Source organism: Corythoichthys intestinalis, chromosome 21 (assembly GCF_030265065.1).
Source record: "Corythoichthys intestinalis isolate RoL2023-P3 chromosome 21, ASM3026506v1, whole genome shotgun sequence".
Taxonomy (NCBI): Eukaryota; Metazoa; Chordata; class Actinopteri; order Syngnathiformes; family Syngnathidae; genus Corythoichthys; species Corythoichthys intestinalis.
The window spans coordinates 21,340,419-21,366,263 of NC_080415.1; the positions used below are offsets into that span (position 1 = coordinate 21,340,419).

At 39.0% G+C, this 25,845-nt stretch overlaps 1 protein-coding gene across 1 annotated transcript; it reads left to right on the top strand.

The window, feature by feature from the left end:
- The first annotated feature begins 3,077 nt into the window (after window positions 1-3,077).
- On the top strand, window positions 3,078-25,532 carry LOC130909821 (heparan sulfate glucosamine 3-O-sulfotransferase 2-like). Its single transcript, XM_057826695.1, has 2 exons — window positions 3,078-3,879; window positions 15,703-25,532. Exons 1-2 carry the CDS (start codon window positions 3,425-3,427, stop codon window positions 16,319-16,321), a joined length of 1,074 nt encoding a protein of 357 aa, XP_057682678.1. The 5' UTR covers window positions 3,078-3,424; the 3' UTR covers window positions 16,322-25,532.
- The last annotated feature ends 313 nt before the right edge of the window (window positions 25,533-25,845 follow it).

Here is a 25,845-nt window from a genome sequence, read left to right on the forward strand (position 1 = left end):
GCATCTGAGCAGTTCCTTACGTTAGCACACAGTACTGTGCGATTGCCTGCTGTTGTGATGTTGATGCTAATTATGCTAACAGCGCGCATGCACGAGGTGCGTTATGATTTGTAGTGCAGTGCATCTTAAAAATTCGACGCGTCATCTTCGTTATGGATTTAAAAAAAAAAAAACTTCGTCACGGATATTAATTTAGGTTGCACTGAGATGTTCTTCAAAATTAAAACCACGGTGAAAAAATTCCAGACTTACGACAGCTAATTTAATACTTTTAATACCTTTAATAATGGAAAACTAAATTCAATGCTTTTTTTAATACTTTTAATAACCCGCGCGTACCCTGTCATGGGAAGGACAAGTTCAACTGCTGCCCAGTGGCGTGGTTAGGCCTTTTTTAGGGGACTTTAGCCCCCTAAAATATTCTTAAGCCCCCCTAAATCATTTGGTGTTGTTTTATTTAAAAAATATATACATACAGTATATACAAATACAAAAAAAGAAGGTAGAGAGCCCCTTCAGTGCGTCGCTATCCAATCCATTTCACTTGTTCATATAAAGAACGCCCACATCTCTGAAAATCTAATCCGCATTTTCCCTGTGACTTTTTTTTTTTTTCACAGTCGGTTTTTGCGCATGTCTTACCGTTGTTTTCTTGCAGTCAAAAGTTACATCCCAGCTCTAAAATAACACTGCTACTTAGCTGCTGCTAACTAGTTAGTCTGAAATGCATTGTGAAGGTCCTAGTAGAGTAAGTGTGCAATCTTGTTCCCACTATCATTGGGGTGACGTCCTTCTGGAGCATCAGCTGTGTTTCTCACTTTACGCACAGATGAGTACAGGAGCTGAGCTCATTCACGTATGATTATCATCAGTGGATAGTCATAATAATACACAAATAATAATCACTCAAGCACCTTTATTGACCTGTAGGAGTCAGCGCAGAGGAGCAACGAGGGTGACTTAAAAGGTGAGTAGGGGAGTAATGATTAGAGAGTGGAAAAAGCCAAAAAGGTGATTATATATAGCATACATACTGTACACCGCCCCCCACATACACACCCTTACACACACAATATATAAAGTACAAGCCAAAAGTTAGGACACACCTTGTCATTCGTGCGTTTTACATGTGTGGGATTATGTAGGTGAAATAACTAAAAATGTATAATATTCTAGGATCTTCAAAGTAGCCAAGTAGTTTGCTCTGATTAGGTTTTTGCACACTCTTGCCATTCTCTTGATGATACTGATGCAAATTAGTCTGACCCAGATATTACTTTAATTCAAGTAATAAGTATTATTTTTCAGGGTTTGAAATTACAGCCATTTTTGTTACATATGTGCTCAACGTCATCTGTGCGATTTACAAATATTTGGGAACTAACAATTACTGTGTTATGAACGAAAGTCATGGTATTAGCCTCTATGATTAAATACATATAGCGGAAAACACTCATGTGACTTGAAGTTCCGCTATGAGACCCCCAATTTGGCCAAATTTCAAAATTGTCCGATATGCATGTGTGATACATCATTGGAAAGCTTAAAATCTCAATTTTCTGGGGAAAGAAAAAAAATGAACAGGAGGGCATTTTTTTTTTAAAATGTTTTTTTAAACAGCAAAACCCTAACTGGAGGTGAGAGCACGCGAGAGCAGAATTACAAGCGCCATGACTTTAACGAGATATTATCGCGTACTTATCTTGTTTCGATCCAAAAACTCAATGTAGCATCAGGGCCAGCCCAGCCTATACGCAGACTATGCAGCTGCTTAGGGCCCCCGACCACTAGGGGGCCCCCAATCTGGCAATTGTTTCGTTTATATTCTATTTTGTTTACTACAGTTTGCTTTATTTGACTTTTGTGAGTTTTGATACTTGATTACAAACTTTAAAAAAATAAAAGTTCTTCTTTATCTTCTTTCTTTCCTCTTTTAGAAAAAGGTTTGGCGCTATCTGCTGTAAGTAATGACAATCATTTAGGGTGAGAAGTTTGAAGTATGCAGTGCAACAAAATCTGATTAATATACAAAATATGGACGTATGGCTTGGATTGCATGTATGGGTTTCACAGTACATTGTGACGAAATGGTGGGCCAAAAATATGGGCCCCTTTGCATTATTTTGCTTAGGGCCCCCAAATGGCCTGGGCCGGCCCTGTGTAGCATGTATCTCTGAGTGTCAAGACAAAGCTGTGAATGGCCACAGCTGGATTTTTGGGGGTTTTATGTGTGAAACAAGGTAAAATAACATGGGTCGCGATGCAGAAATCGCAGACATCAATGAGTGGTCGAGATTTTGTTTTTCATATATTTACCCTTTTAAACGTATTTTTCATTTATTTTTTATTATATTTTTTTCAGTTTTTCTTTGTTTGGATCGATTATTTATCACCTAACATATCGGAGAAGATGTGACAGTAACAAAAAAAATGCAATTGAGCGATCGTTATGAGGTAGATATCCGTGACTTTTTTCAAATTAATGATTCTAAGCTAAAAATGACAGACATTTTGAATAAGAAGTATCATTAATTACTTTTCTTTTATGGCTGGGTTGAAACAAAAGCGATTGCGCGACATCTGTAGTTTGGGGGCTTAACGCGCCATGAATCTGCTATGGCAGCATATAGACATATCTCAAACACAACAGTTGTTTTGGCTTAAAATACAGCAGTTTCTTTTAAAGAGGAGTGCAAGAGCAGAAACTGCTTTTTCAGTCCTGTTTTCCGACATATATATATATATATATATGAATTATCAGTCTTTGTTAGCTGTTTGTGAAGTTTTACATCGTGTGTAAATCCTGGGGGCTAAGACCTCCCCTCCCCCGTTCTCAAAACCTGTGACGCCCCTGCTGCTGCCGCTTTTATCTCATAAAAAAGCAAAAATACATAAAATAGAATAAACCAGATGACATTTTTTCAGTCAACTCACACGAATCTTTTTTTTTTTGAAGAAGAAGAAGAAACGCTCTCAAGATTGTTTAGGTGTAATTGTGGTTCACATCCACTAGTAGTCGTGGTATAAAAGATTTGCAATGATATGCTGTCATTCATTTACAAGGTATTGTTCTTCATGTGTTGGAATCTCCAACTCTCCTGTATTCTGAGCGCAGTTTGAAGAGCAGTGAGTCAGTCAAGTCTGAGTGCGAGTCCAGCATAACGAAAATATGTTGTGACGTCACCAACTTGCTTTTTGCAGCGCTGGTGTGTGAGCCTAGAGTCAGTGGAAGTTGTCAGACTGCACGCGTCTTAACCATGACCAAGAGCAGGACTCTCGGAGTAAGCCGTTTTTCCCCACATGGGAACTTGGGACACGCACCACAGAAGATGGAACACCATTTTTTTCGCGCTTTGGACAAATCATAGGCGAGACGAGATTAGTTCAAAAAGGAAAAAGATGCACTGTTGGTATCCATGGAGTGATGGCATGCGCGCTCCTTTTCAGTCGCCGGTTTACCAAAACATCGGTGTGCTTGTTGTCCCTGTTCCTTTCCTACGTGGGCTACTGCACTTTATTCCACGGGGACCCCTTCTTGCTCCCGGCTTCCGGGGATCCGGCGCAGAGCTGCGGTCGGCGGCTGCCGACCGACGGAGCCTGCGCGTCTCCTGCACCGCCAGCTGTGGAGGCAGCCCGGGTGAAGGCTGCCGAGGGGCCGCCGTCAGCCGCGCTCCACGCCAGGAGCCACACACCCGGCCCGCCGATGGGGCATCCGAAGTTCGGGAATAAAAAGTTGCCCAATGCTGTCATAGTTGGAGTGAAGAAGGGAGGAACTAGGGCGGTTCTGGAGTTCATTCGGATCCACCCGGACGTGAGAGCCGCTGGTACCGAGACGCACTTCTTTGACAGGCACTATGACCGAGGGCTCGAGTGGTACAGGTGAGGAGGTGACGGCGGGATAGACACACTCTCTCACTATATGCAGTGCGGTTTGCAATCTATATGAAGAAAATTAGTTTGAAGCGTCACTGACTGGGTCAACGGAAGAGTATTCATGCGTAAAAGCATATTCGTTGTGTTGGATTTATTTACACATATAAATATAGAGTATTTGGGTGTTGCAGCCATTATTGAGACAAGAGACATAATTTACATGTTAGGAAAAAAAAAAAACTCCTTGCATACCACCAAACATTATAAACTCCACAAATTGTGATTTTAAGATATTTATACTGTCCTTTTCGAATTTAGAAATCATTAAGAATTGGTGAATTACATTTTTCTCCTTTAAATTGGAGGAAATTCAAGATAATAAAATATAAGAACATTGCCAAAGAAGCAGTTTGCCTTTTAATATTTCTAAGCAACCATCCTTTAATTTTGAGACTCATTCTGAGCATTTATAGAAAATTACCACCACAATCCTACTGCCCAGTGTTGGGTGTTTAGCAGCTACCTACAATATGATGAAACTGAAATTGAATGAAAAACAAAACAAAACAAAAAAACAAGAAACTGCTGTTTTGTTTGTTTTTAAGTTTTCGCAATGCTTACAATTAGTCAACTTTGAAAAACACTCTCAAACACAACATTAGGATGAATACTGATGTGAAAGTTTCTGAGGTGAGAGTTTAATCATAAATCATATCTCAATACACTGGTATCTCGAGATACAATCCCTTCGACACACGATCTTTTCGACATCGGGCGTAAAATTTTTGACTCGCCATTTGTTTTTACATCCGACGAAATTATGACGATTTAAGACAGCGTCATTGTTTTCTCGCAAGACGGACGCACGGCGGATTTTCTTGTTAGAGAACTCAACATGGGCTCCAAGAATGTTAAAGTAGGTGGTGAAAAAAAGAAAAAAAGGTGACCCTTATCATTGAAATAAAGATGGAAATGATAGAAAAATATGAGTGCTCGTCCATGAACTGCTTGACAATACTCCTAGTCTTTAGAAGTTATAAAGACAATTATTATTTTGGTACCATCGCCAAAGAGATTATCAGCTTCGGTTTTTTAATCATTTATTTCAGAACTTGCGCAACACAACACACCAACTGTCTGCAGCAGTTAACGTCAGTAACAACAGGACGTTACAAAAGAAAGTAATATCTCAACTGCACTCTCTCTGACTCTGGCAAGTCAGCCGCGCGGTGCGTTCAGGTACACCACGCAAAATACATCCGCCACATTAGAACCCGATTTGTTACATTATCCATACATCCATTATCTGCCAATTGATCCGGGGTCGAGTATTACAAGTATTATTATTATTATTACTCCTATTATACTATTATTACGATTTTTATTCATAATTTATTTGTTTTGCTCTTTGGAATTGCTATTTGCAATAGTTACAGCAGTATTTACAGTGTATCACAAAAGTGAATACACCCCTATGCTTTCTGCAGATATTGAAGACTATCTTTTCATGGGACAACACTGACAAAATGACACTTTGACACAATGAAAAGTAGTCTGTGTGCAGCTTATATAAGAGAGTTAATTTATTTTCCCGTCAAAATAACTCAAAATATAGCCATTAATATCTAAAGTAAACCCCTGGCAACAAAAGTGAGTACACCACATAGAAACTACGTACAGTGCCTTGCAAAAGTATTCGGCCCCCTTGAATCTTGCAACCTTTCGCCACATTTCAGGCTTCAAACATAAAGATATGAAATTAAATTTTTTTTGTCAAGAATCAACAACAAGTGGGACACAATCGTGAAGTGGAACAACATTTATTGGATAATTTAAACTTTTTTTAACAAATAAAAAACTGAAAAGTGGGGCGTGCAATATTATTCGGCCCCTTTACTTTCAGTGCAGCAAACTCACTCCAGAAGTTCAGTGAGGATCTCTGAATGATCCAATGTTGTCCTAAATGACCGATGATGATAAATAGAATCCACCTGTGTGTAATCAAGTCTCCGTATAAATGCACCTGCTCTGTGATAGTCTCAGGGTTCTGTTTAAAGTGCAGAGAGCATTATGAAAACCAAGGAACACACCAGGCAGGTCCGAGATACTGTTGTGGAGAAGTTTAAAGCCGGATTTGGATACAAAAAGATTTCCCAAGCTTTAAACAACTCAAGGAGCACTGTGCAAGCCATCATATTGAAATGGAAGGAGCATCAAACCACTGCAAATCTACCAAGACCCGGCAGTCCTTCCAAACTTTCTTCTCAAACAAGGAGAAAACTGATCAGAGATGCAGCCAAGAGGCCCATGATCACTCTGGATGAACTGCAGAGATCTACAGCTGAGGTGGGAGAGTCTGTCCATAGGACAACAATCAGTCGTACACTGCACAAATCTGGCCTTTATGGAAGAGTGGCAAGAAGAAAGCCATTTCTCAAAGATATCCATAAAAAGTCTTGTTTAAAGTTTACCACAAGCCACCTGGGAGACACACCAAACATGTGGAAGAAGGTGCTCTGGTCAGATGAAACCAAAATTGAACTTTTTGGCCACAATGCAAAACGATATGTTTGGCGTAAAAGCAACACAGCTCATCACCCTGAACACACCATCCCCACTGTCAAACATGGTGGTGGCAGCATCATGGTTTGGGCCTGCTTTTCTTCAGCAGGGACAGGGAAGATGGTTAAAATTGACGGGAAGATGGATGCAGCCAAATACAGGAACATTCTGGAAGAAAACCTGTTGGTATCTGCACAAGACCTGAGACTGGGACGGAGATTTATCTTCCAACAGGACAATGATCCAAAACATAAAGCCAAATCTACAATGGAATGGTTCAAAAATAAATGTATCCAGGTGTTAGAATGGCCAAGTCAAAGTCCAGACCTGAATCCAATCGAGAATCTGGGGAAAGAGCAGAAGACTGCTGTTCACAAACACTCTCCATCCAACCTCACTGAGCTCGAGCTGTTTTGCAAGGAAGAATGGGCAAGAATGTCAGTGTCTCGATGTGCAAAACTGATAGAAACATACCCCAAGCGACTTGCAGCTGTAATTGGAGCAAAAGGTGGCGCAACAAAGTATTAACGCAAGGGGGCCGAATAATATTGCACGCCCCACTTTTCAGTTTTTTATTTGTTAAAAAAGTTTAAATTATCCAATAAATTTTGTTCCACTTCACGATTGTGTCCCACTTGTTGTTGATTCTTGACAAAAAATTAATATTTTATATCTTTATGTTTGAAGCCTGAAATGTGGCGAAAGGTTGCAAGGTTCAAGGGGGCCGAATACATTTGCAAGGCACTGTACATACCTGAATGTTCAAATTAAGTACTGCTTGTCATTTCCCCTCCAAAATGTCATGTGACTCCTTACAGGAGTGCTGTCGGAATTGCTGCAGAGATTGAAGAGGTGGTGGTGGGGGGGGGGGGGGGGGCAGCCTGTTATTGCTCAGACTATACGCCGCACTCTAACCCTAACCCCAGGAGGAAGCCTCTTCTGAAGACAAACATTTTGCTGAAGACATCTCAACAAAGCACATGGATTACTTGAACCATGTCCTATGGTCTAATGAGACGGGCGGGCTTTCTTGTGTACAAGAAGAGGCTTCCTCCTGGGGTGACAGCCATGCACACTAATTTGATGTAGAGTGTGGCGTATGGTCTGAGCACTAACAGGCTGACCCCCCACCTCTTCAATCTTTGCAGCAATGCTGACAGCACTCCTGTAATGAGTCACATGACATTTTGGAGGGAAAATGAAGAGCAGTACTCAATTTGGACATTTAGCGATGTACTGTATGTAGTTTCTATGCGGTGTACTCACTTTTGTTGCCAGGGGTTTAGATATTAATGTCTATATTTTGAGTTATTTTGAGGGGAAAATAAATTAACTCTCTTATATAAGCTGCACACAGACTACTTTTCATTGTGTCAAAGTGTCATTTTGTCAGCGTTGTCCAGTGAAAAGATATACTTAAATATCTGGAGAAATGCGAGGGGTTTACACACTTTTGTGATACACTGTATTAAGGATTTAGTGTAGGGTTTTGGGCTGTGGAACAAATTAATGGAATTACAATGTATTCTTATGGGAAAATCCTGCTCAACATACGACCTTTTCAACTTACAAACAAGGTCCTGGAACGAATTAACTTCGTATGTAGAGGTACCGCTGTATATCCCAAACATTTCGAGGGCGCTACGTCTCATTTTAACACTGTGCGAGAAGTGTCTGGTTTTCATGGAATGCCTCAGAATTATTTACCTTCCATTTAGCGGAAGCACATTTAATTTTTGTGCCTGTCAAATCAAGTCGCTGGCATAAATGGTAAATGGTGTTACACTTACATAGCGCTTTTCCACCTTTCAAGGCGCTCAAAGCGCTTTACACTATCTCACCAAACAGCTCAACAAAGATATATAATCTGCAATAAATAAGTATTTTTGTACCAATTAAAATTGATTGTTTCCAAAGGCACCCTGGTTTTGAATTTGTAATGCGAGCAACATAAGATATACAGAAAATTTCACTTCCAGGATAAAAAATGTTTTAGATAAAACAAATGTGAAATGGCTTTTCCAACCAGTTGTAGAGCTACTTTGAGTATTAGAATGTAGTCCTATTTTTAAGGCGAAGCTAAGACCTATTTCTATGTCTTGCCATCATTTCAGTTAATTAAACCACTTGCCAGCTATCGTCAACAAACTTGTACTTTTCCATTCCTCTGCAAAGAAGTTGGAATGCGTTAGTTATTGATCCAAAACTGCGACACGGAGAGCCTTTAACAAAGTGTGGCCTCATTAAACGGCCGCGTTTGTCGAAAGCCTGTCAGACACTTCATTAGGCATACCCTCACAATCCATAGTAAGAGCCAGTACAAGAGTTATCTTACTTGTAAAGGCAGGAATCTCGAATTGTGTCACGGAAGAATGCAGGTGTAATATTGCAATAAATCTAACATTCATACTTTCCAATCATTTTGAGATTTAAGTCATATTCGTTCTTGCTAATGATTTGCTGTCAAGCAGTGGAATTGACATGATATAATTGCAGAAGAAAGCCTCCTTGCTTCGCTAATTGGTATCCGGGCAGTTTGATTGTCAGCCGCCATAAAAGGTCAAATGCCCAGACGCAGACTTGAGAGTTTTGTGGGCCTTCATAATGTAAGTTTGCTTCTGATGAAGAAAGGTCAAGCTGTGGAGCCAGACAGCCATTTATTGACCATTGGAGCTTTGGGTAACTGTTCTCTCAAACAAGCAAAAAGGTGAAAGATCCCTAAAAGTTTACAAATAATAACAACACTCAGGGGGCTGCAGTGCAAGAATAAGAATTCACTGAAAATTTCTGCCACGAAAAAATAGAAAACAGCGACAATGACCGCGTGATTATCAAGTAATATTTTTAAGTAGTATATTTAAAACAAAACCTTTTTGTCTAGTGTATCCAATTGATGTTGTGACAGTTGATTAAAGGGATCCACGAATTGAAAGGCTTCTAGTTCCTAGTTCCGAAGATAAACGTTATTATGAGTTAAAATAATTTGATATGAAAACCCCTCTTGATGTTTTCATCTTAATACAATTTGTAAAATTAGTTTAACTTGTAGGTCGCATTGTTGTTGACGTCGCGGAGCGCTGACGTCACATGGTTACGCAGCCGGGCTTCCAGAGTATGACTCTAGCGACATAAACATGTCATCTGTTCAACCCTTTCAATTTGAACCCAAGAGGAACATTAATGAGCATGAAAGCGCTGTCGATATTTCACAAAAGGAGCAGCAAAAGCAAAATGAACAGGAAAGACGGGATGAGATGAGACGAGAGTAAGAAAAAAGAAAACGAAAATGTGGTACACAAGCGAAATGTCCTACAAGAGGCGAATTTGACTCCCAAAGTACCACTGTGCACTTTCAGCTTGTTTTGTTTAGATGCATTCAGATAGAACATACTTAAAGATGCCTTAAGAAAGTACTTAAATGCAGTAATATAAAGTAAGGGTGGTTTAAATATGCTAAAGTGGTCAACAAATCAACAATCTGCTTTGAGGCTACCACAGGAAAACACAATGCTTAAAGTATGAGAGGCAAACACATGCAAAAAGTATCTTGAGGCAATGAAAAGGTAATAATAGACTCAATAAAAACTCAAATAGTAAGTACCGTCTCGCCGCGTAAAAGGAATTGGAGTAACCCGAGCCTCAATTGCGCGCTTTAAACATGGCACCCTACGTAGGTTGAAACATGTACTAAACATAGATTTTTAAATCAATGGCAATATTTTATGTGTTTCTATGAACATATTTTAGTAAAAGAGAACAATTGTTGCTTATTAGAGCCTATATAAGTCTTTAAATCCGAGGTTCCCTTTAAAAATGACTCAAGCAATTATGCTATTAGTTTAATAAATATGTGGCCCTCAAGCACAAACAACGACCCTGTACTCAGATTCATAAGTTTTCTGGAGTGAAGACGACGTGCTCACTCACTGTATATGCTTCATTAGATTAGAGCTGTCCCGACTAGTCGACGTTGTCGACGTCATCGATGACGTAAATGCGTCGGCGGGCAAAACATACCGTCGACGGGTAATGACGGGTTTAAAAAAAAATGACATGCGGATAAAGTTTAGAATGGCGGGTGCTCGCAATGCAAGCGGTAAAAGCGGCATAAAGCCAGAAAAGCGGACCATAATGGCCAGAGCCTGGAATAATTTCAAGGAAAATGGAGGGTGCCACTGTGTGTACTCTTTGCCAAGCTGAGCTTGCATACCACTGTAGCACGTCGGCTATGAACGAACACTTGAAGCGCCGTCACCCAGGTGTAATTTTGGAAGACAACAAGAAACAACAAGCTAGCGGATGGATTGTAAATCCATACAACTTTCTAACATTTTTTTTTAATTGCAGTTGCATTTATGTGCGTCTTATCAACGTGAATCATAAGTTTTTTCCTCACGTACTTCACGTTTTTAATCTACTCTGCTCCTGCTCCCGAAAGCTGTAGATCTCGACATCTCTGTGCACGGCATGTAGATTGTATTTATTAGGATCACGGAAGCTCCCACTTGGGCAAAAAAAATATATATATATATATATATATACATATATGTATACAGTGGGGAGAACAAGTATTTGATACACTGCCTATGGGAAAACCCATTGGCAGTGTATCAAATACTTGTTCTCCCCACTGTGTATATGTATACATACATACATACATACATATGGAAACACAGCACTGGTCTGCTTACTATAATACTTGACTGCGCTAATGTTAGTTACTTTATATTATAAAGTATTATTGTGTATATACAGTGGGGAGAACAAGTATTTGATACACTGCCAATGCCCATTGGCAGTGTATCAAATACTTGTTCTCCCCACTGTACATATAGTAGGATACTATAAAATTAATACTATATATTTAATTTTTGTTACTAGGACTATGTGTCCCTCCCATTCAAAATAATTATAAATATTTCAGTGTGCTCTCTGCTTTATCTATTTTCAGATTAAAACAAAAGTTGAACAGTTTTACCCCTCCCCAAAAAATGCGGAATGCACACCAGAAAGAGCATCTGAACTCACATAAAGTATTCTGAAAACGATTGTCCGGGACATGAGGCCTATTGCAATTCATTTTAACATTTAAACAATATAGACATACCACAAAAAGAGTAAGAATTGTTTTGACTCCTTTTAAAAAGGTGAAGTCACAGTGTTTCCGTTTACTTTTTTTTTTTTTTTTTTGCACTAGTTAATGCCAGCAGCATTTGACCTCATTGTTTGTTATTTATTATTGGTATTTATGTTATTTATTTACTCGTTAATAAAGAATATAGGTGTTTCAATTTTTTTTTTTTTTTTTTTGGTGAATTAATAAGCGTCAACAAAAACGTCATTATTAAATTAGTTTAAAAAAAAAAAAAGATAATAATCGTAAAAATAGTTGGCTGACTAATCGGGAGGAAATTAGTCGTTTGAGACAGCCCTGCATTAGATACAACTGAACAAACTATTGAGAACCAATATTAGAGCTATACTAAAAATACAACCCCTAGCAAAAAGTATGGAATCACTAGTCTCGGACGAGCACTCACTCAGACATTTTATCATGTAGAACAAACTCAGATAAAAAGCTTGAAAAAAATAATTAGTTTGAAAGTGCAACTGCTTGGCATTCAGAAACACTTAAAGAAATGAATAAAAAACATTGTGGTCGTCGACTCGTCAGTAAATGTTACTTTTATAGAGCAAGTGCAGGGAAATAAAAATAGAATCCATCCCTCCTGAAGAAAAAAAATATGGACTCACTCCAGTTTGAGTCGAAAATACAGACACAACCGGTCAATTTTCTTACCTTAATTGAGCCCCTGCCTCAGATTAGATCTGCTCGTTAGTCAGCAGTTAAAAACAGTACAGCAGTACAGTTATCACACCTTGGAGGGCTGCTTGACCAAGTGGATTCACAAGAATCATGGCTTCAACAAGAGAGATGCCTCTTTAGACCAAGGAGAGGATTATCAAACTTCTTGTAGAAGGTAACGCTACACGTATGGTTGGCAAAGATGTGGGCTGTTCACAGTCAGCTGTATCAAAAATCTGGACCAAGTACAAACAGCATGGCATGATTGTTAAAGTTAAGCGTACTGGTAGACCGACGTCATGACAAACAACAAAAGGCCATATGTCTTCAAAACAGAAGATGTACAACAAGACAATGAAGAAGAAATGAGAGGAAGCTGGAGTCAAGGTATGTGACAGAAAAGTGCAAAATCGCCCAAAGGAAATGGATTTTCGTACAGGAAAGCTAAAAGGAAACCATCTTTGACACTTAAACAGAAAAGAACTAGACTGCAATGGGCTAAGGAGAGGCAATGATGGACTGTGAATGACTGGATGAAGGTTATTTTCAGTGATGAATCAAGAATCTGCATTGGACAAGGTGATGATGCTGGAACTTTTGTTTAGTGCCGTTCCAGTGAGATTTACAAAGATGACTGCCTGATGAAAACATCAAGATTCCCTCAGTCCTTGATGATATGGGGCTGCATGTCAGGCAAAGGCACTGGGGAGAGGGCTGTGGTTAAATCTTCAATAAATGCACAAGTTTACGTTGAAATTTTAGACAGCTTTCTTATCCCTTCATTTGAAAATATGTTTGGGGGATAATGAAATCATTTTCCAAGATGACAATGTATCATGCCACAGAGCTAAAACTGTTAAAGCATTCCGCAGAGAAAGACTCATCCAGTCAATGTCATGGCCTGCAAATAGCCCAGATCTCAACCCTATTGAAAATCTGTGGTGGAAATGGGAAAAAAAAAAAAAACGGTCCACAGCAAGGCTCCTATCTGCAAGGATGATCTGGCAACTGCAATCAAAGAGAGTTGGCGCCAAACTGATGAAGAATACTGTTTGTCACTCATCAAGTCCATGCCTCAGAGACTGCAAGCTGTCATAAAAGCCAGAGGTGGTGGAACTAAATACTAGATATGTGTTTTGATTGTTATTTCTTTGTTTGTTTCTCATAATTCCATATATTTTCCTCAGAATGGAGTGATTCTATATTGATTTCCCTGCACTTGCTCTATAAAAGTAACATTTAATGACCACCACAATTTTTTTTATTCATTTCTTTTAGTGTTTCTGAATGTTAAAGAGTTGCACTTTTGAACTAATTTATTATTTTTTCAAGCTTTTATCTGAGTTTTTTCTACATCATAACATGTCTGAGTGAGTGCTCGTCCGAGACTGTCGATTCCATATTTTTTTGCTAAGGGTTGTATATACCATAGATACAAAGAGATACTAGTTTAAAACTACGCCTTGGTTTTAATATGCAGCACTTCACTGATTTAAGATCATTATTTTTTGTAATTCACCGAACACACAAAGGTTTTAATTGACATAAAAGTTTTAGGTCATGTTACAACTAGTGTCCCACTTCATAGACTTGTAAGTAAGTGAACATCGTCACTTGCTGCTGTTTGTATTGCGCACAGCGTCACAGTGATTTATTGCTCTTGAAGCTTGCTACACGATAGAGCTGTGCGCGACAATTCTCTCGTGACAAGTTGCTGCACTCAAGTTGTGCTTCAACATCTTCATTTGCATCAAGAAACTGGGTTTTCAGCGGCCCTGATTTGGGGTCGTGTCCAGAGGTGTAAAAGTTTCTCACGTTCTTGTTTTGCATAAGTAGAAGGCAGAGGTGGGTAGAGTCACCAAAATTTTTTCTCATGTCAGAGTAGCCTTACTTCAAAATAATATTACTCAAGTAAAAGTTGTCATCCAAAAAATGTACTCAAGTACAAGTATCCAGAGAAAAGAATACTTAAGTAACATTGTGAGTAACTGCTTATTATTGTTTGATTGTTATTTATTTATTTATGTTTTAGACAATGGTATTTTTTTCCTCTCAGCACAAACGTATCGATATTTACTGTTGTTATAATGATACTGGAAAATAACCCATTACATAACCACATTAAGCTAAAGAAATACAAGAAAAAAAAAATCATTGAAATCCAGCGAGAGAAAAAAGAAAAAGAAATGAAGCATTCTTCGTCTAAAGAGCATGAGTGCCCTCTAGTGGAGAAAATAGTACCTAGTTTGAATAGTGAATGCTGTAGTTTCTTTGTATTTATTATTATGAAATTAAAAGGCTCATATCTCTGGTTTTCTGTGGTCAATCGGTGCCAAAAAAAAAACTGGGAGAGAGGTTAAAATCTTTTCGAGTCATGTTGGGGGCAGCGCTCTATGTCAAATACTTCATTTTTTACGGTGCTTTAACGATGCCACGTGATTGAAGAGGCTGGGATGATCATAAAACGATCATTGCTTGTGTGCTTCACATCGCACACAGAGCTCGACCAATTCATTCCACAAGCGTTCGGAATAAATTAATTGCAACACCGAACAGGCGCGGTTCTTAATGGCGTATTGAACCGTACAGGGCGAACCGTACGGTTTGGCTTTGAACGGCAAACCGTTGCACTCCTAGTTACTACCCACCTCTGGTAGGTAGAAGGATGGATTCTTGTGTAAAGACTGATTCAGATCCTTTATTTTAGTTTACAGAAAAAACTAAAGAATTAAAATAGAAAAATCTTAGTTTTTTTTTTTTTTAGACAGGTTTCAGAAAAAAAGATTTTTTATTTTTGTAGGATCCGAAATTGCAACTTGAGTAACATCAAACAATTTGGTGATAGCCAAATGAATGGTTAAAGTCTCAAAACATATGACTGTGGATGTATACTCCATCATATATGGATTTTTTTCCATATTAGATGGAGAATTTTTAAACAAAATGAGGCCAAGGTTGGAAAATATATTCTACGTATCCCAATCAATACAGACCTCAATTGCAGTGTTTTATCACATGGTGAGACTGAAAAAGTAAAGTGCCTATTCAGATAGCTAAAAATTGTTTTTTTTCCATATTAGATGGAGAATTTTTGAACAAAATGAGGCCAAGGTTGGAAAATATATTCTACATATCCCAATCATTACAGACCTCAATTGCAGTGTTTTATCACATGGTGAGACTGAAAAAGTAAAGTGCCTATTCAGATAGCTAAAAAAAAAAATCTGCCCAAGCACAATAATGAACTATTACTTTCCAAAAAGGGTCTTTTCACCACTTACATCTCTCTGAAAAGCAACATCTAATATTCCCATTTTCCTTTATGCAAAGGACATTGTGTCCTCTGTCGCTTAGCTTGTGCAGCATTTCAAAAGCACTCCACCACCCCAAGAAAGCATAAAATAAATCATCTAAGTGGATGTAAACAAGAAGTCTTCTCTTTGCGTTTCTATTTCCTTCAGAAGTTTGATGCCAAGGACTCTTGAAGGCCAAATCACCATGGAGAAGACTCCCAGCTACTTTGTGACTAAAGAGACGCCGCACCGGATCGCCGCCATGTCACGTGACACCAAACTCATCGTGGTGGTGCGGGATCCCGTCACCCGGGCAATATCGGATTACACCCAGACTTTATCCAAAGCTCCCGACTTGCCGAGCTTCCAGGAACTAGCCTTCCGGAACCAGAGCACGGGTTTGGTGGATGCATCCTGGAACGCCATCCGCATCGGCCTATACGCACTTCACCTGGAGAACTGGCTCCGCTACTTCCCTCTAGCTCAGATCCACTTTGTCAGCGGCGAGCGCCTCATCACGGACCCGGCGGGCGAGCTGGCCCGGGTGCAGGACTTCCTGGGGCTCAAGCGCATCGTCACGGACAAGCACTTTTACTTCAACCGCACCAAAGGCTTTCCATGCCTCAAGAAACCAGAGAGTAGCGGCTCACCTCGATGCCTGGGAAAATCCAAGGGCAGGACTCACGTGCAAATCGACCGGGATGCCATCGAGCAGCTGCGAGATTTCTACAGACCCTTTAATGTCAAGTTTTATGAGATGGTGGGTCATGATTTCAAGTGGGAGTAGAGCTGTAGGATTCACTGTATATTAAAAAAATGGAAGAATTACATAGTTTAAAGACGAAAATCCAGTATGATCTAATCAAGAGCGTAGGTTTGGTTTGAAGACTGGTACTGACAATATAACAGCATAGCCTGCATGTACACTTTTTGCTAGGGACGGGACATTAATAAGACCAAACAGATTATTGAACGGGGGTCAGGGCTATATTTCTCGTGAATACGAACCTAATTAATTGATAGGCTAAATGATCAATGCAAAATAAATCTGTATTGACTTACATTATTAAACTTTCACATGTTTTGGTTCAGGTGATACAACGTTTGATTCAAACATTTGTTTTCAAAAACTAATGAATGAAAAAAATTTTTAAATTTTTTATTGTCATCATCATCGGTATCATTGACAGTCACTGACAATTACAAAATGTGATATGATTTAGCCCGAAGGAACTGAAGAAGAAGACAAAGGCGGACGGGATAAAGCATATGCTTATCAGGTCAAAAACTAAAGAAACATTTTGAAGTGCAAGTCCCTTTATTAGTTATCCAAGAATGGGTTCACTGGAACACCCCTAGACTCAAACGATGGTATTGTAATATAAAACTTATTTAGGAAAAAAATTATGAAAAAAAAATCTGAGATATCCAAAAGGCAATCTATATCTAAGGCATACATTCATAGACTACCCCAAGACTCAGACCAAAGTACAGTGGTACCTCGACGTACGATCGCTTCGAGACACGATCTTTTCGGCAACCGACGTAAGATTTGACTCACCATTTGTTTCTACATCAGACGACATGCTCGAAATACGACGATTGATGACACGCCGCAGTTACTTTGTTTTCCTGGAAGACTGACAAACAGCGAGAGAAATCAACATGGGTTCCAAGAATGTTAGTGCAGGTGGTGAATAAAGGAAAATGTGAGGCTTACCATTGAAATGCAGATGGGAATGATACAAAAATATGGGCATGGTGGGCGCATAATACGGCCGTAGAATGTCTAGAATCTCCACAGTCCTCCTCCGACGTCCGTTCGCCAGTCTTTATACTGTAAGTTAAAATGACAATTTCTATTGTGGTAACATCACCAAAAAATCTCCAACTTCGTCAGATTTTTAATCATTTAATTCAGAACTTGTGCAACGCAACATGCCTATTGTCCACCCCAGCTGAACAAAGTGAAAGTAAAAGGTTCTCCGTCCCTCACTCTGTCAAGTCAGCCGCGCGGTGCGTTCAGGTACACCACGCAAAACACATTTGAACCCCATGAGTTACATTATGACAGTTATTATTATTATTATTATTACTTTTATTATATTATTATTCCGATTTTTATTCATAATTTATTTGTTTTGCTCTGTGTAATTGCTATTTGCAATCATACCAGCAGCATTTGTCAAGGATTTAGTGCAGGTTTTCAGGCTATGGAACGAATTAATGAGATTATAATGTATTCTTATGGGAAAATCCTGCTCGATTTACGACCATTTCGACTTACAAACAAGGTCCTGGAACGAATTAACTTCGTATGTACAGATATCACTGTACTCTTATGAAATTCTGATGTGTGATTTCATCTCACAGATTTTTTTTTTCACGTCAGATCATGTTCATTTCAGGGTCCCCCTGAAGTGGACCCATTCTTGGATAGCTCCCAGTTTGTTTGTTTTTTAATAAAGGGACAATGATCCAAATGAGGGACAGTTAGCTTGACTTCGTTGTTGTTTGTGGAGGCTGGCCTATGGCAATAGTTTTGCAGGTAAGAAAGGTCATGCAGTTTAATGTTATGCTAACTTTCCTCCACATCCACAACATTTATGTCTTTTCACATTACTTAAAGCCTGAGTTATGCTTCTGCATTGCGGAGACGGTGTAACGACGACGTCGTCAATGAGCATTCGATTGTTCTGCAGCAAGGGAACGCGTTGCTCTGTAATTCATCGCCAAGCCACTAGAGGGGTGTGGCATTGTGTTTGCACGGTTTTGGGGGACTCTAGTCGACTTTCTATAGTTTTCATCCGGTCACACAAAGAATGCCAACGGAGATGGAACACTTGAATGTGGATCTTCAGTTCATCAACATTGAACAACAAACTTCCAACTTCAACTTCTATTTTTTATGCAGTCGTTGACCTCCAACCCCATATTTTCAGCAATCTCCTACTACGAATTGTTTGCCATTTGGCAATCTTTATAATTTCTTGACGAGACATTCAGTGGCGCCACCAAGGGGTGGCCACGGCCCCCTCTATAAATTTGTTGGCCACCCCACTGGCCTCCCCACTTGCAAGTATATCGTTTGATTGTCATAGCATCATTTATACATTTCATCCCAAATGGGATGACAATACACTCTATGCTTAATATGTACATAACACAATACAACAGAATTATTGTGGAACTTAAAATGTTGACTTTACGGTTATGGGCTATGCACATAAAATCATTAGTAACATTAAATATAACACAATACAACAAAGTAAATAAGTAGGCGTGTCTTTCTGATAGTTTTCTTTTGGCCTTTTTACTGCAACAACATCATAAAAACATTAAATTATGGCTTTTAGTTTTGGTGTGCCACTATAAGATTTTAAGTGGCCCCATCTGGCCACCGCTGTGAAAAATTTCTGGAGGCGCCACTGGAGACATTGCAGAGGTTGTCGTACTTGCGGACTTCTTCGATGATGCTCTCGACGGCTTGGTCCATTTTTGCGTGTAGCACAACAATGTTTTAAAATGGCGGTGATTTCGCGCTGAACCGGAAACAACAGTCTGAGCGGACCAATCACAATCACGTCTCCATGCGTTGACGTGACGCGAAATCAGAAAATTGTGGAGATGCACGTCAGGCTACAGTGAAGGGTCGTAAATTGGGTCTGCCTTAGCGGCGGCGGTCTGCCGCAGAAGCATAACTCAGCCGTTACAGTGGCTGCTGCTGGCCTGAAAAAAACTTCTGATATCCCTTCGAAGGGGGCAGAGGAGACGGCATGGTGTCGGCATGAATCTGTCGGGGCTGTGTGAGTGTGCGTGTGTGTCTGTGTGGCGGGAGGGGCTGGTCAAGTCATCAGCGAATCAAACATTCATTTGAGGAAAAAAATGGACCGGCACGCTTAGCAGGTGAAAAGGGATAAATGTTAGTCTGAACATAATGAAAATAATTCACCTAACAATGGTAGGGTCTGTTCAATCCTTACAACATATGGGAAGACAATCTAAATTACCTATATAAGTTTGCTTAAAAGTTGGTGGGGACAATTTGAGCATCCTGAAAAATTGGTAGTGTTATGTCCTTACTCTCCCTATGCAAACCTACGCCCTTGGATCTAATGGAATTAAGCTAATGAACTACACGATGAGTGTTGTGAATGACGAATACACAATGAGCAGGCATCACCTCAACGTCACCATTTATCTCACTTTTCATTCATGCTGACTGGTTTGATCGAAAAGCAAAGCAAAATAATATCCCAGGATAAAAGACTGAAAACTCTGAAGTGAGAGTTGGACTCCTAGGAACAGTACTTTAAAAACTAAAAGCACTTTATCATATTTTCCTGTGTTTTCAGCATTCAGATGCAATGTAAAAGGGACGAGAAATAATAATTTGTTTGCTCCAGCCAGCAAATGTGCTGTTGATTTAAATTGGAATATTTTGCTAAAAGAAGACATTGTTAACTCTTTCAGTGCCATTGATGATAGATTTCCAACTATGTGGCTCTTTTCATGCGTCTGTTGTGTATTTAAAATTGTGATGAGTGGACATCCAGTCTATTTGGAACAAGGAGGACTGAACGTTTGCACAGTTCAAAAGGATTGGACGTCTATCACCATCAATGGTAGCCAATGATTTAAGAGAGTGATTCACCCATCTCCAATTTAAAGCACTCCAACGCTACCATTTGAGGGCCTGTGTTTGTCATTACAGTTGTTTACACAAGCTGGACAAGACGATTGTTGACTATATATGTCAGTCAAAGTAAACAATTCCCTTTGAAGACTGTAAATGACCACAGCATTGGAAAAGATTAATATAATTTTGAGTTGTAAATAAATCAATAAATAAAATAAATAGTGATAGAAGCACCTGAAGACCAATGATGTTCCATTGATCCATTGTAACACAAAAACAAATCACAACGTGTCATGCTACAGCCTGTATATGTCAACCAGTACGAATGATCTCTTTACTGTCATGTTTCTGTCAAGGGGGGAATGGTTCAAAATTGGTACATTGTACTAAAGAAAAGCAATAAAAATGTTTACAGAAATGAACTAAAGTAACCTGTTAGACAGCATATAGCCTACCTATTTATAGGTGTGGGAACCTCAAGGCACCTCACGATACGATACGATATGTGATACAAGGCTCACGATAACAATTATCTCACAATATCACGATACAGCAAATATCGATATATTGGTCAGAAATTTGATACGTGATATTCTACGATACAACTGTTGAAACGAAAAAATATATATATTTCAAAATAGAAAAAATACTGTTTAAGTCATTTATTAAACAGTGACACCTTTTCAGTGCAACATTGCTGTAAAATATAAATCTACTGATAATTGTGTACCTGCACATATAGAGGAAACAAACCACAACCACACCACTGATATTTCCTGGAGAAATCATGATGAATGGCACCCTTAATTTCTTAAGTTTTAATTCTTTGGAAAATTTTTAACAGTGCTGTAAGTGTCAGTCAGCAGTTGAGCTTGGAGCGGGGCAATGATAAAATTGGTGGGTCTTTTCTTTGTATATGACCTTTGTTGTCAAAAGCATTGGTGTGAGCACTTCCACCATCTGCTTCAGCATTTGAGATGTCAGACTCAGTCAGTTACAATCTTCCTCACCTTAAAAACAACAAAATAAATAAAAAATATTAGCTACTCAATAGCTTTTGAGTTGAAATCCTGATTTTTTTGTGTGTGTTGGAAGTATTGAGTGAATTTAAAAAATATGAATTGAATGTATAGAAATTAAAAATGCAACAATTACCTAATTTTAATATGTAGGCTACATTAATTATCATGTACGTCACCTTATATATCTTGGAAGCTGTTCATACCGTTTTTATAGCTTATTGTATCAAAGCGGCAGTCATAACAGTTTGTGTAGTAAACTAGATGGAAAGTGGTTCTCAAATAATATCAAATAAATCAGTAAATTCATGTAGGCTTGTTCGCTATTCATTTTCATCCAGTTTAGGGTCCTGGTTGATTTTGTGTCATTCAACACCAAATGTCATCAAAAAATTACATTTAAATTAAAAAATCAATTACTCGTACATTGCAAAACTTTCTTACCTCAAGTGATGCTCCATAGAAATCCGGTGTCCAATTAGTCACCAGCTGCCAGTGAACCTTATTTTATTAGACAATTCTTGCATACAGCAAAGTCCTTGTTCACCTTACTTCCTTTATTGTTAGTGTAAAATCCAAAGTGTGTCCACATGTGTGATTTTCAGCAATATTTTTCTCCGTTCTCACGAAGCTTTTTTATTTTTTTCAACCCACTTTGGGCCGCTCTTCTTCTCTAGGCGACTTGTGCGCACTTTACCTTCACCGCCACTGTTGAGCGCTCCTAGTGGACCGCCAAGGAGTTGCTCAACAAACATTGAGCAGTTTACAGCATCCATACTCCATTGTATGGCCACTATGTCAAATAAAAGTATCGATACTTGGCGGGAGCATATCGATAACCGATCGGGTTGTAAAATATCACGATATATCGCTGTATCGAGATATTGTCACACTCTTACCTATTTACCATGATGAGGATATACCATCATTTTCGCACTATATGTTGCACTTGACTATAATCCGCCACCCACCAAATTTGGCCCGAAAACAGCATTTGTTCAGATAAAGCGCAATGGACTGCAAGCCGCAGCTGTCCTCACTGTATTATGGGATATTTACACCAAAAGATATTAATCGGTAACACTTTATTTGATAGTGGCATCTTACGACTGTCATAAGACCAAATGAACCACCATGAAGTTTTGAACCAATTGGCTGCAAAGCTTCATTGCTTCACGCTTCATTTGGCCATCACTTCTCCCTTGGGGGAGACAGTCAACCTCTGCTGCCACCTGCTGTCAACACTGTTGTTGTCCAACATGCCTCCTAGCATGCATTGCAGCACTACAGAAGTAAATAACAATCAAAATTCATATTCTGTGCTATTTATTTCTTCAGTTACTGTTCCAGTTGTTTCATAAATTGCTAGTTATGGTATTTGGTAACACTTTATTTGACAGTGGTGCCATAAGACTGTCATAAGAGCATCATAATTCAATTCAATTTGATTTATTCACACACACATTCATATTTACCAAGTGTACACCATATAGTGCAGAGCCAAGATTATGTGTGAGTCAGGTCTCCTTAAGAAGCTACTAAAAGCTTATAGTCAGGAGCCTGTGTGCATCAGGACAATCATTTAAAAAATTATCAGATGAGTAGAAAGGGTGAGTTGTAGTACAGTAATCTCATATACTAACATACTAAAGAACAATAAAAAACACTAAATACATATACACACACAAAAATAAATAATAATAATAATAATACTTCCCTAGAATAGGAGAATTTATAACTTGGGTATGTTGGAATTGCGCAATGCGTTTTAGCATCGTTTTAAAGGTGGAGATGGATTTTAACACTTTTAAATTTTCGTCGAGCTCATTCCAAATTTGAGGGCCTCTCGTAATGATGCTCAGGCTGGTGCTAACACGTCTTTTTTTTTTCCAGTGATGAGGTCTTTGTTCCTGGTGTTATGAGTATGGAGAGGAGTCCAGACTGGAATGAGCTCAGATAATCTGCTATTCATATTATTTACGATTTGGAACATTATGCATGCATTATGAAATGTGTTCAACTCGGTGAGTCGGAGAAGGCGTAAACTATAAAAAAGGGAGTAGGTGGGGGCATCAAAACTAGCCCAGGACATGGCCCGTACCATCTTCTTTTGTAGGGTTTCTAATTTCTTTAGGTGTGCGTGTTACACCATATGATGTTGCAATAGTTGATGTGGGGCTCAAACAAGGTTTTGTACAAGGTAAGTGCGGTTAAAGGGAGACTGTGTCTTATTTTGAAGAATAGACCAAGATATTTGGATAATGTTGATATCAGGTGCTCTATATGGTGTTTGGAATTTGAGAAAGACTTTGTGGAATGGACTTCTAATAAATTCTCATTGTTTACTTTCAGACAAATCCTTTTTGTATAAATTGCTTTCTTGTTTGATCTTAAAATTATGTAATTGGTTTTGTTGATGTTGATGGAAAGTTTGTTGCACTGAGCCAGCTATCTATTTTTATTCACTCTACATTTAAAATGTGCTGTAAGTCTAATAGGTTTTTATATGAAAGAAACAAGTTGGTATCATCAGCAAACAAAATCATGTGTAGTATGTCAGAAGACTTAACAAGGTCATTAATGTAGATGGGAAAAAGCAGTGGGACCAAAATTGAACCCTGGCGGACCCCATATCTTATTTCCTTTTTTTGTGAAATATGATTATTAATATTAACTTATTGTTGTTGTATTTCACTTTTGAATGACTGTAAAATATCCAAACTGGACAGAAATGGAGTTAGTGACATAATTTGCCAGATGACACTTAATGATATCTGTCATACGCATTCATTGATACCCTTGATAGTCTCATGTCATACTTTTGACGGTCTTATGACACTTATGATGCCACTGTCAAATAAAGTGTTACCTATTAACCCAAATAAATTAACAAGTAAGCCGCACTGGACTATAAGTCGCTTGCCTGGTACACCAGACTCACTGCTGTTCCAGCTATTGAGTCTGGCCACCATTCAGCGGATACAATTTCCAGGGCGGAGCAAGCCACAGCAAACAGACAGCGGAGTGGACCAATCAGCGACGGGCAGACGTGACGTTAGTAAAACGACGAGGGCAGGACGAGGGACTTGCGCGCCAAAGGAAACATACGAGAAGAGCTGAGTTTATTCAACATGGCTAGCGCGAGACAGACTGTTGTCAATGACTCGTGTCGATGTGTTTTTGGTCATCTAAAACTGATTTTACCGTGGATTGGAACATATTCTCGGCTCTCCTGTTCACCATCTGTGTTGTTGTGGAGACGACTTCCGACGCGCAAGAAAGAGTGATGTTGCTCGTTAAGAACACGTCACGCAAATAAACGAATCTGATTTGTCGATTGATTTTGTACCTGCTCGAGAGGCCGTTAATGGGCTGGGTCCCAGACTTTTCTCTCAGTGTTTGAAAAATACAGGGAGAACAGTCTGGCCGTGCCAGGCAAATAAGTCGCAGGATTCAAATTGAAGGAAAAAAGTAGCAGCTTATAGTCCGAAAATGACGGTAGTATTATTGACTGTCTAAGATTACTTGCAAACACTAATAATAATCATATGGTCACTTTTACTTCATTTATAGAATGCTAAAATGAGAATTCAATGGACAGTACAAAAAACACAATAATGTCACACTGAAGCTTTATTGCAAAATCCATATTTGTTTTAAATGTTTTGATGCTTCTCTTTAAATGCTTGTACAATTAATTTCATTAACACAGGTACAAGAATTCTAACTATTCCTGTCTTTGTCTTTAACACTAGAAGTCTCAGAGAATTCTGGTACTCCTACTAGTCCCAAACAAAGACCGATATGGCCTTTCCCCCGGAAAACCCAGAGGTGGCAAAAATGACCCAAGTGCTTTTGAATTGGCAAGTCGTTGTCGGACAGACAACAGCCGTTCATATGGAAATGCAACCACTAGACATACATTAACTTCAGACACAATGACCACAATCCATACTCCATGCCCCTGATTCAGTCCTTCTACATTATAGACACAATTCCTGCTTTACACTCAAATTGCAGTTCTAAAACAATGTACACATTTGGGCCATTCCTTCTGTCGTCATGTGTGGAGTATAGGAGAAGTAAATTAAAAAATGTGTAAAAAGCGTCAAACTTCATTAATAAATGTAACTGAATAAATGTAGCTTGACTTGAACTGACACAAACTATCACAAGAGTCACGGAGGAGAGGCCAAATCGGCCATTACTAGGGAATATTAGGAGTGTTTGTCTTGGGAAAGGCCAAGTTGGCCTCTGCTGGGTTTTCTAGTGTTAATTACTGTAAAAGAAAGTTTAAAGTGGTGATAATGTATTAAAAATGTAACGTCCAAAATGTGATCAATGCTCAAATTTGGTGTCAGTTAAAATATACCCGATTGGATTCTTGGCATATTCCATAAACAGAGTATCCTTGGCGAGGTGTTGTCAGCAAAGCTTTGCTGTGGGTAGCGGCGATACCACCGGCGGACGAGTGGGTATAAAGAATTTCAATCACCGTGCAAAGACAAAGGAGGGAGCACCTCACTGTGGCAGGTTATCAAATAGACTGGGAGACTATAGGTCACATGATTGCTCGGGAAAGTTTGGATTTGGTCTACTGTGCTGCATACTAAAGCATGACAGTGAGAGAACGGGTGATCTGTTACCACGAAA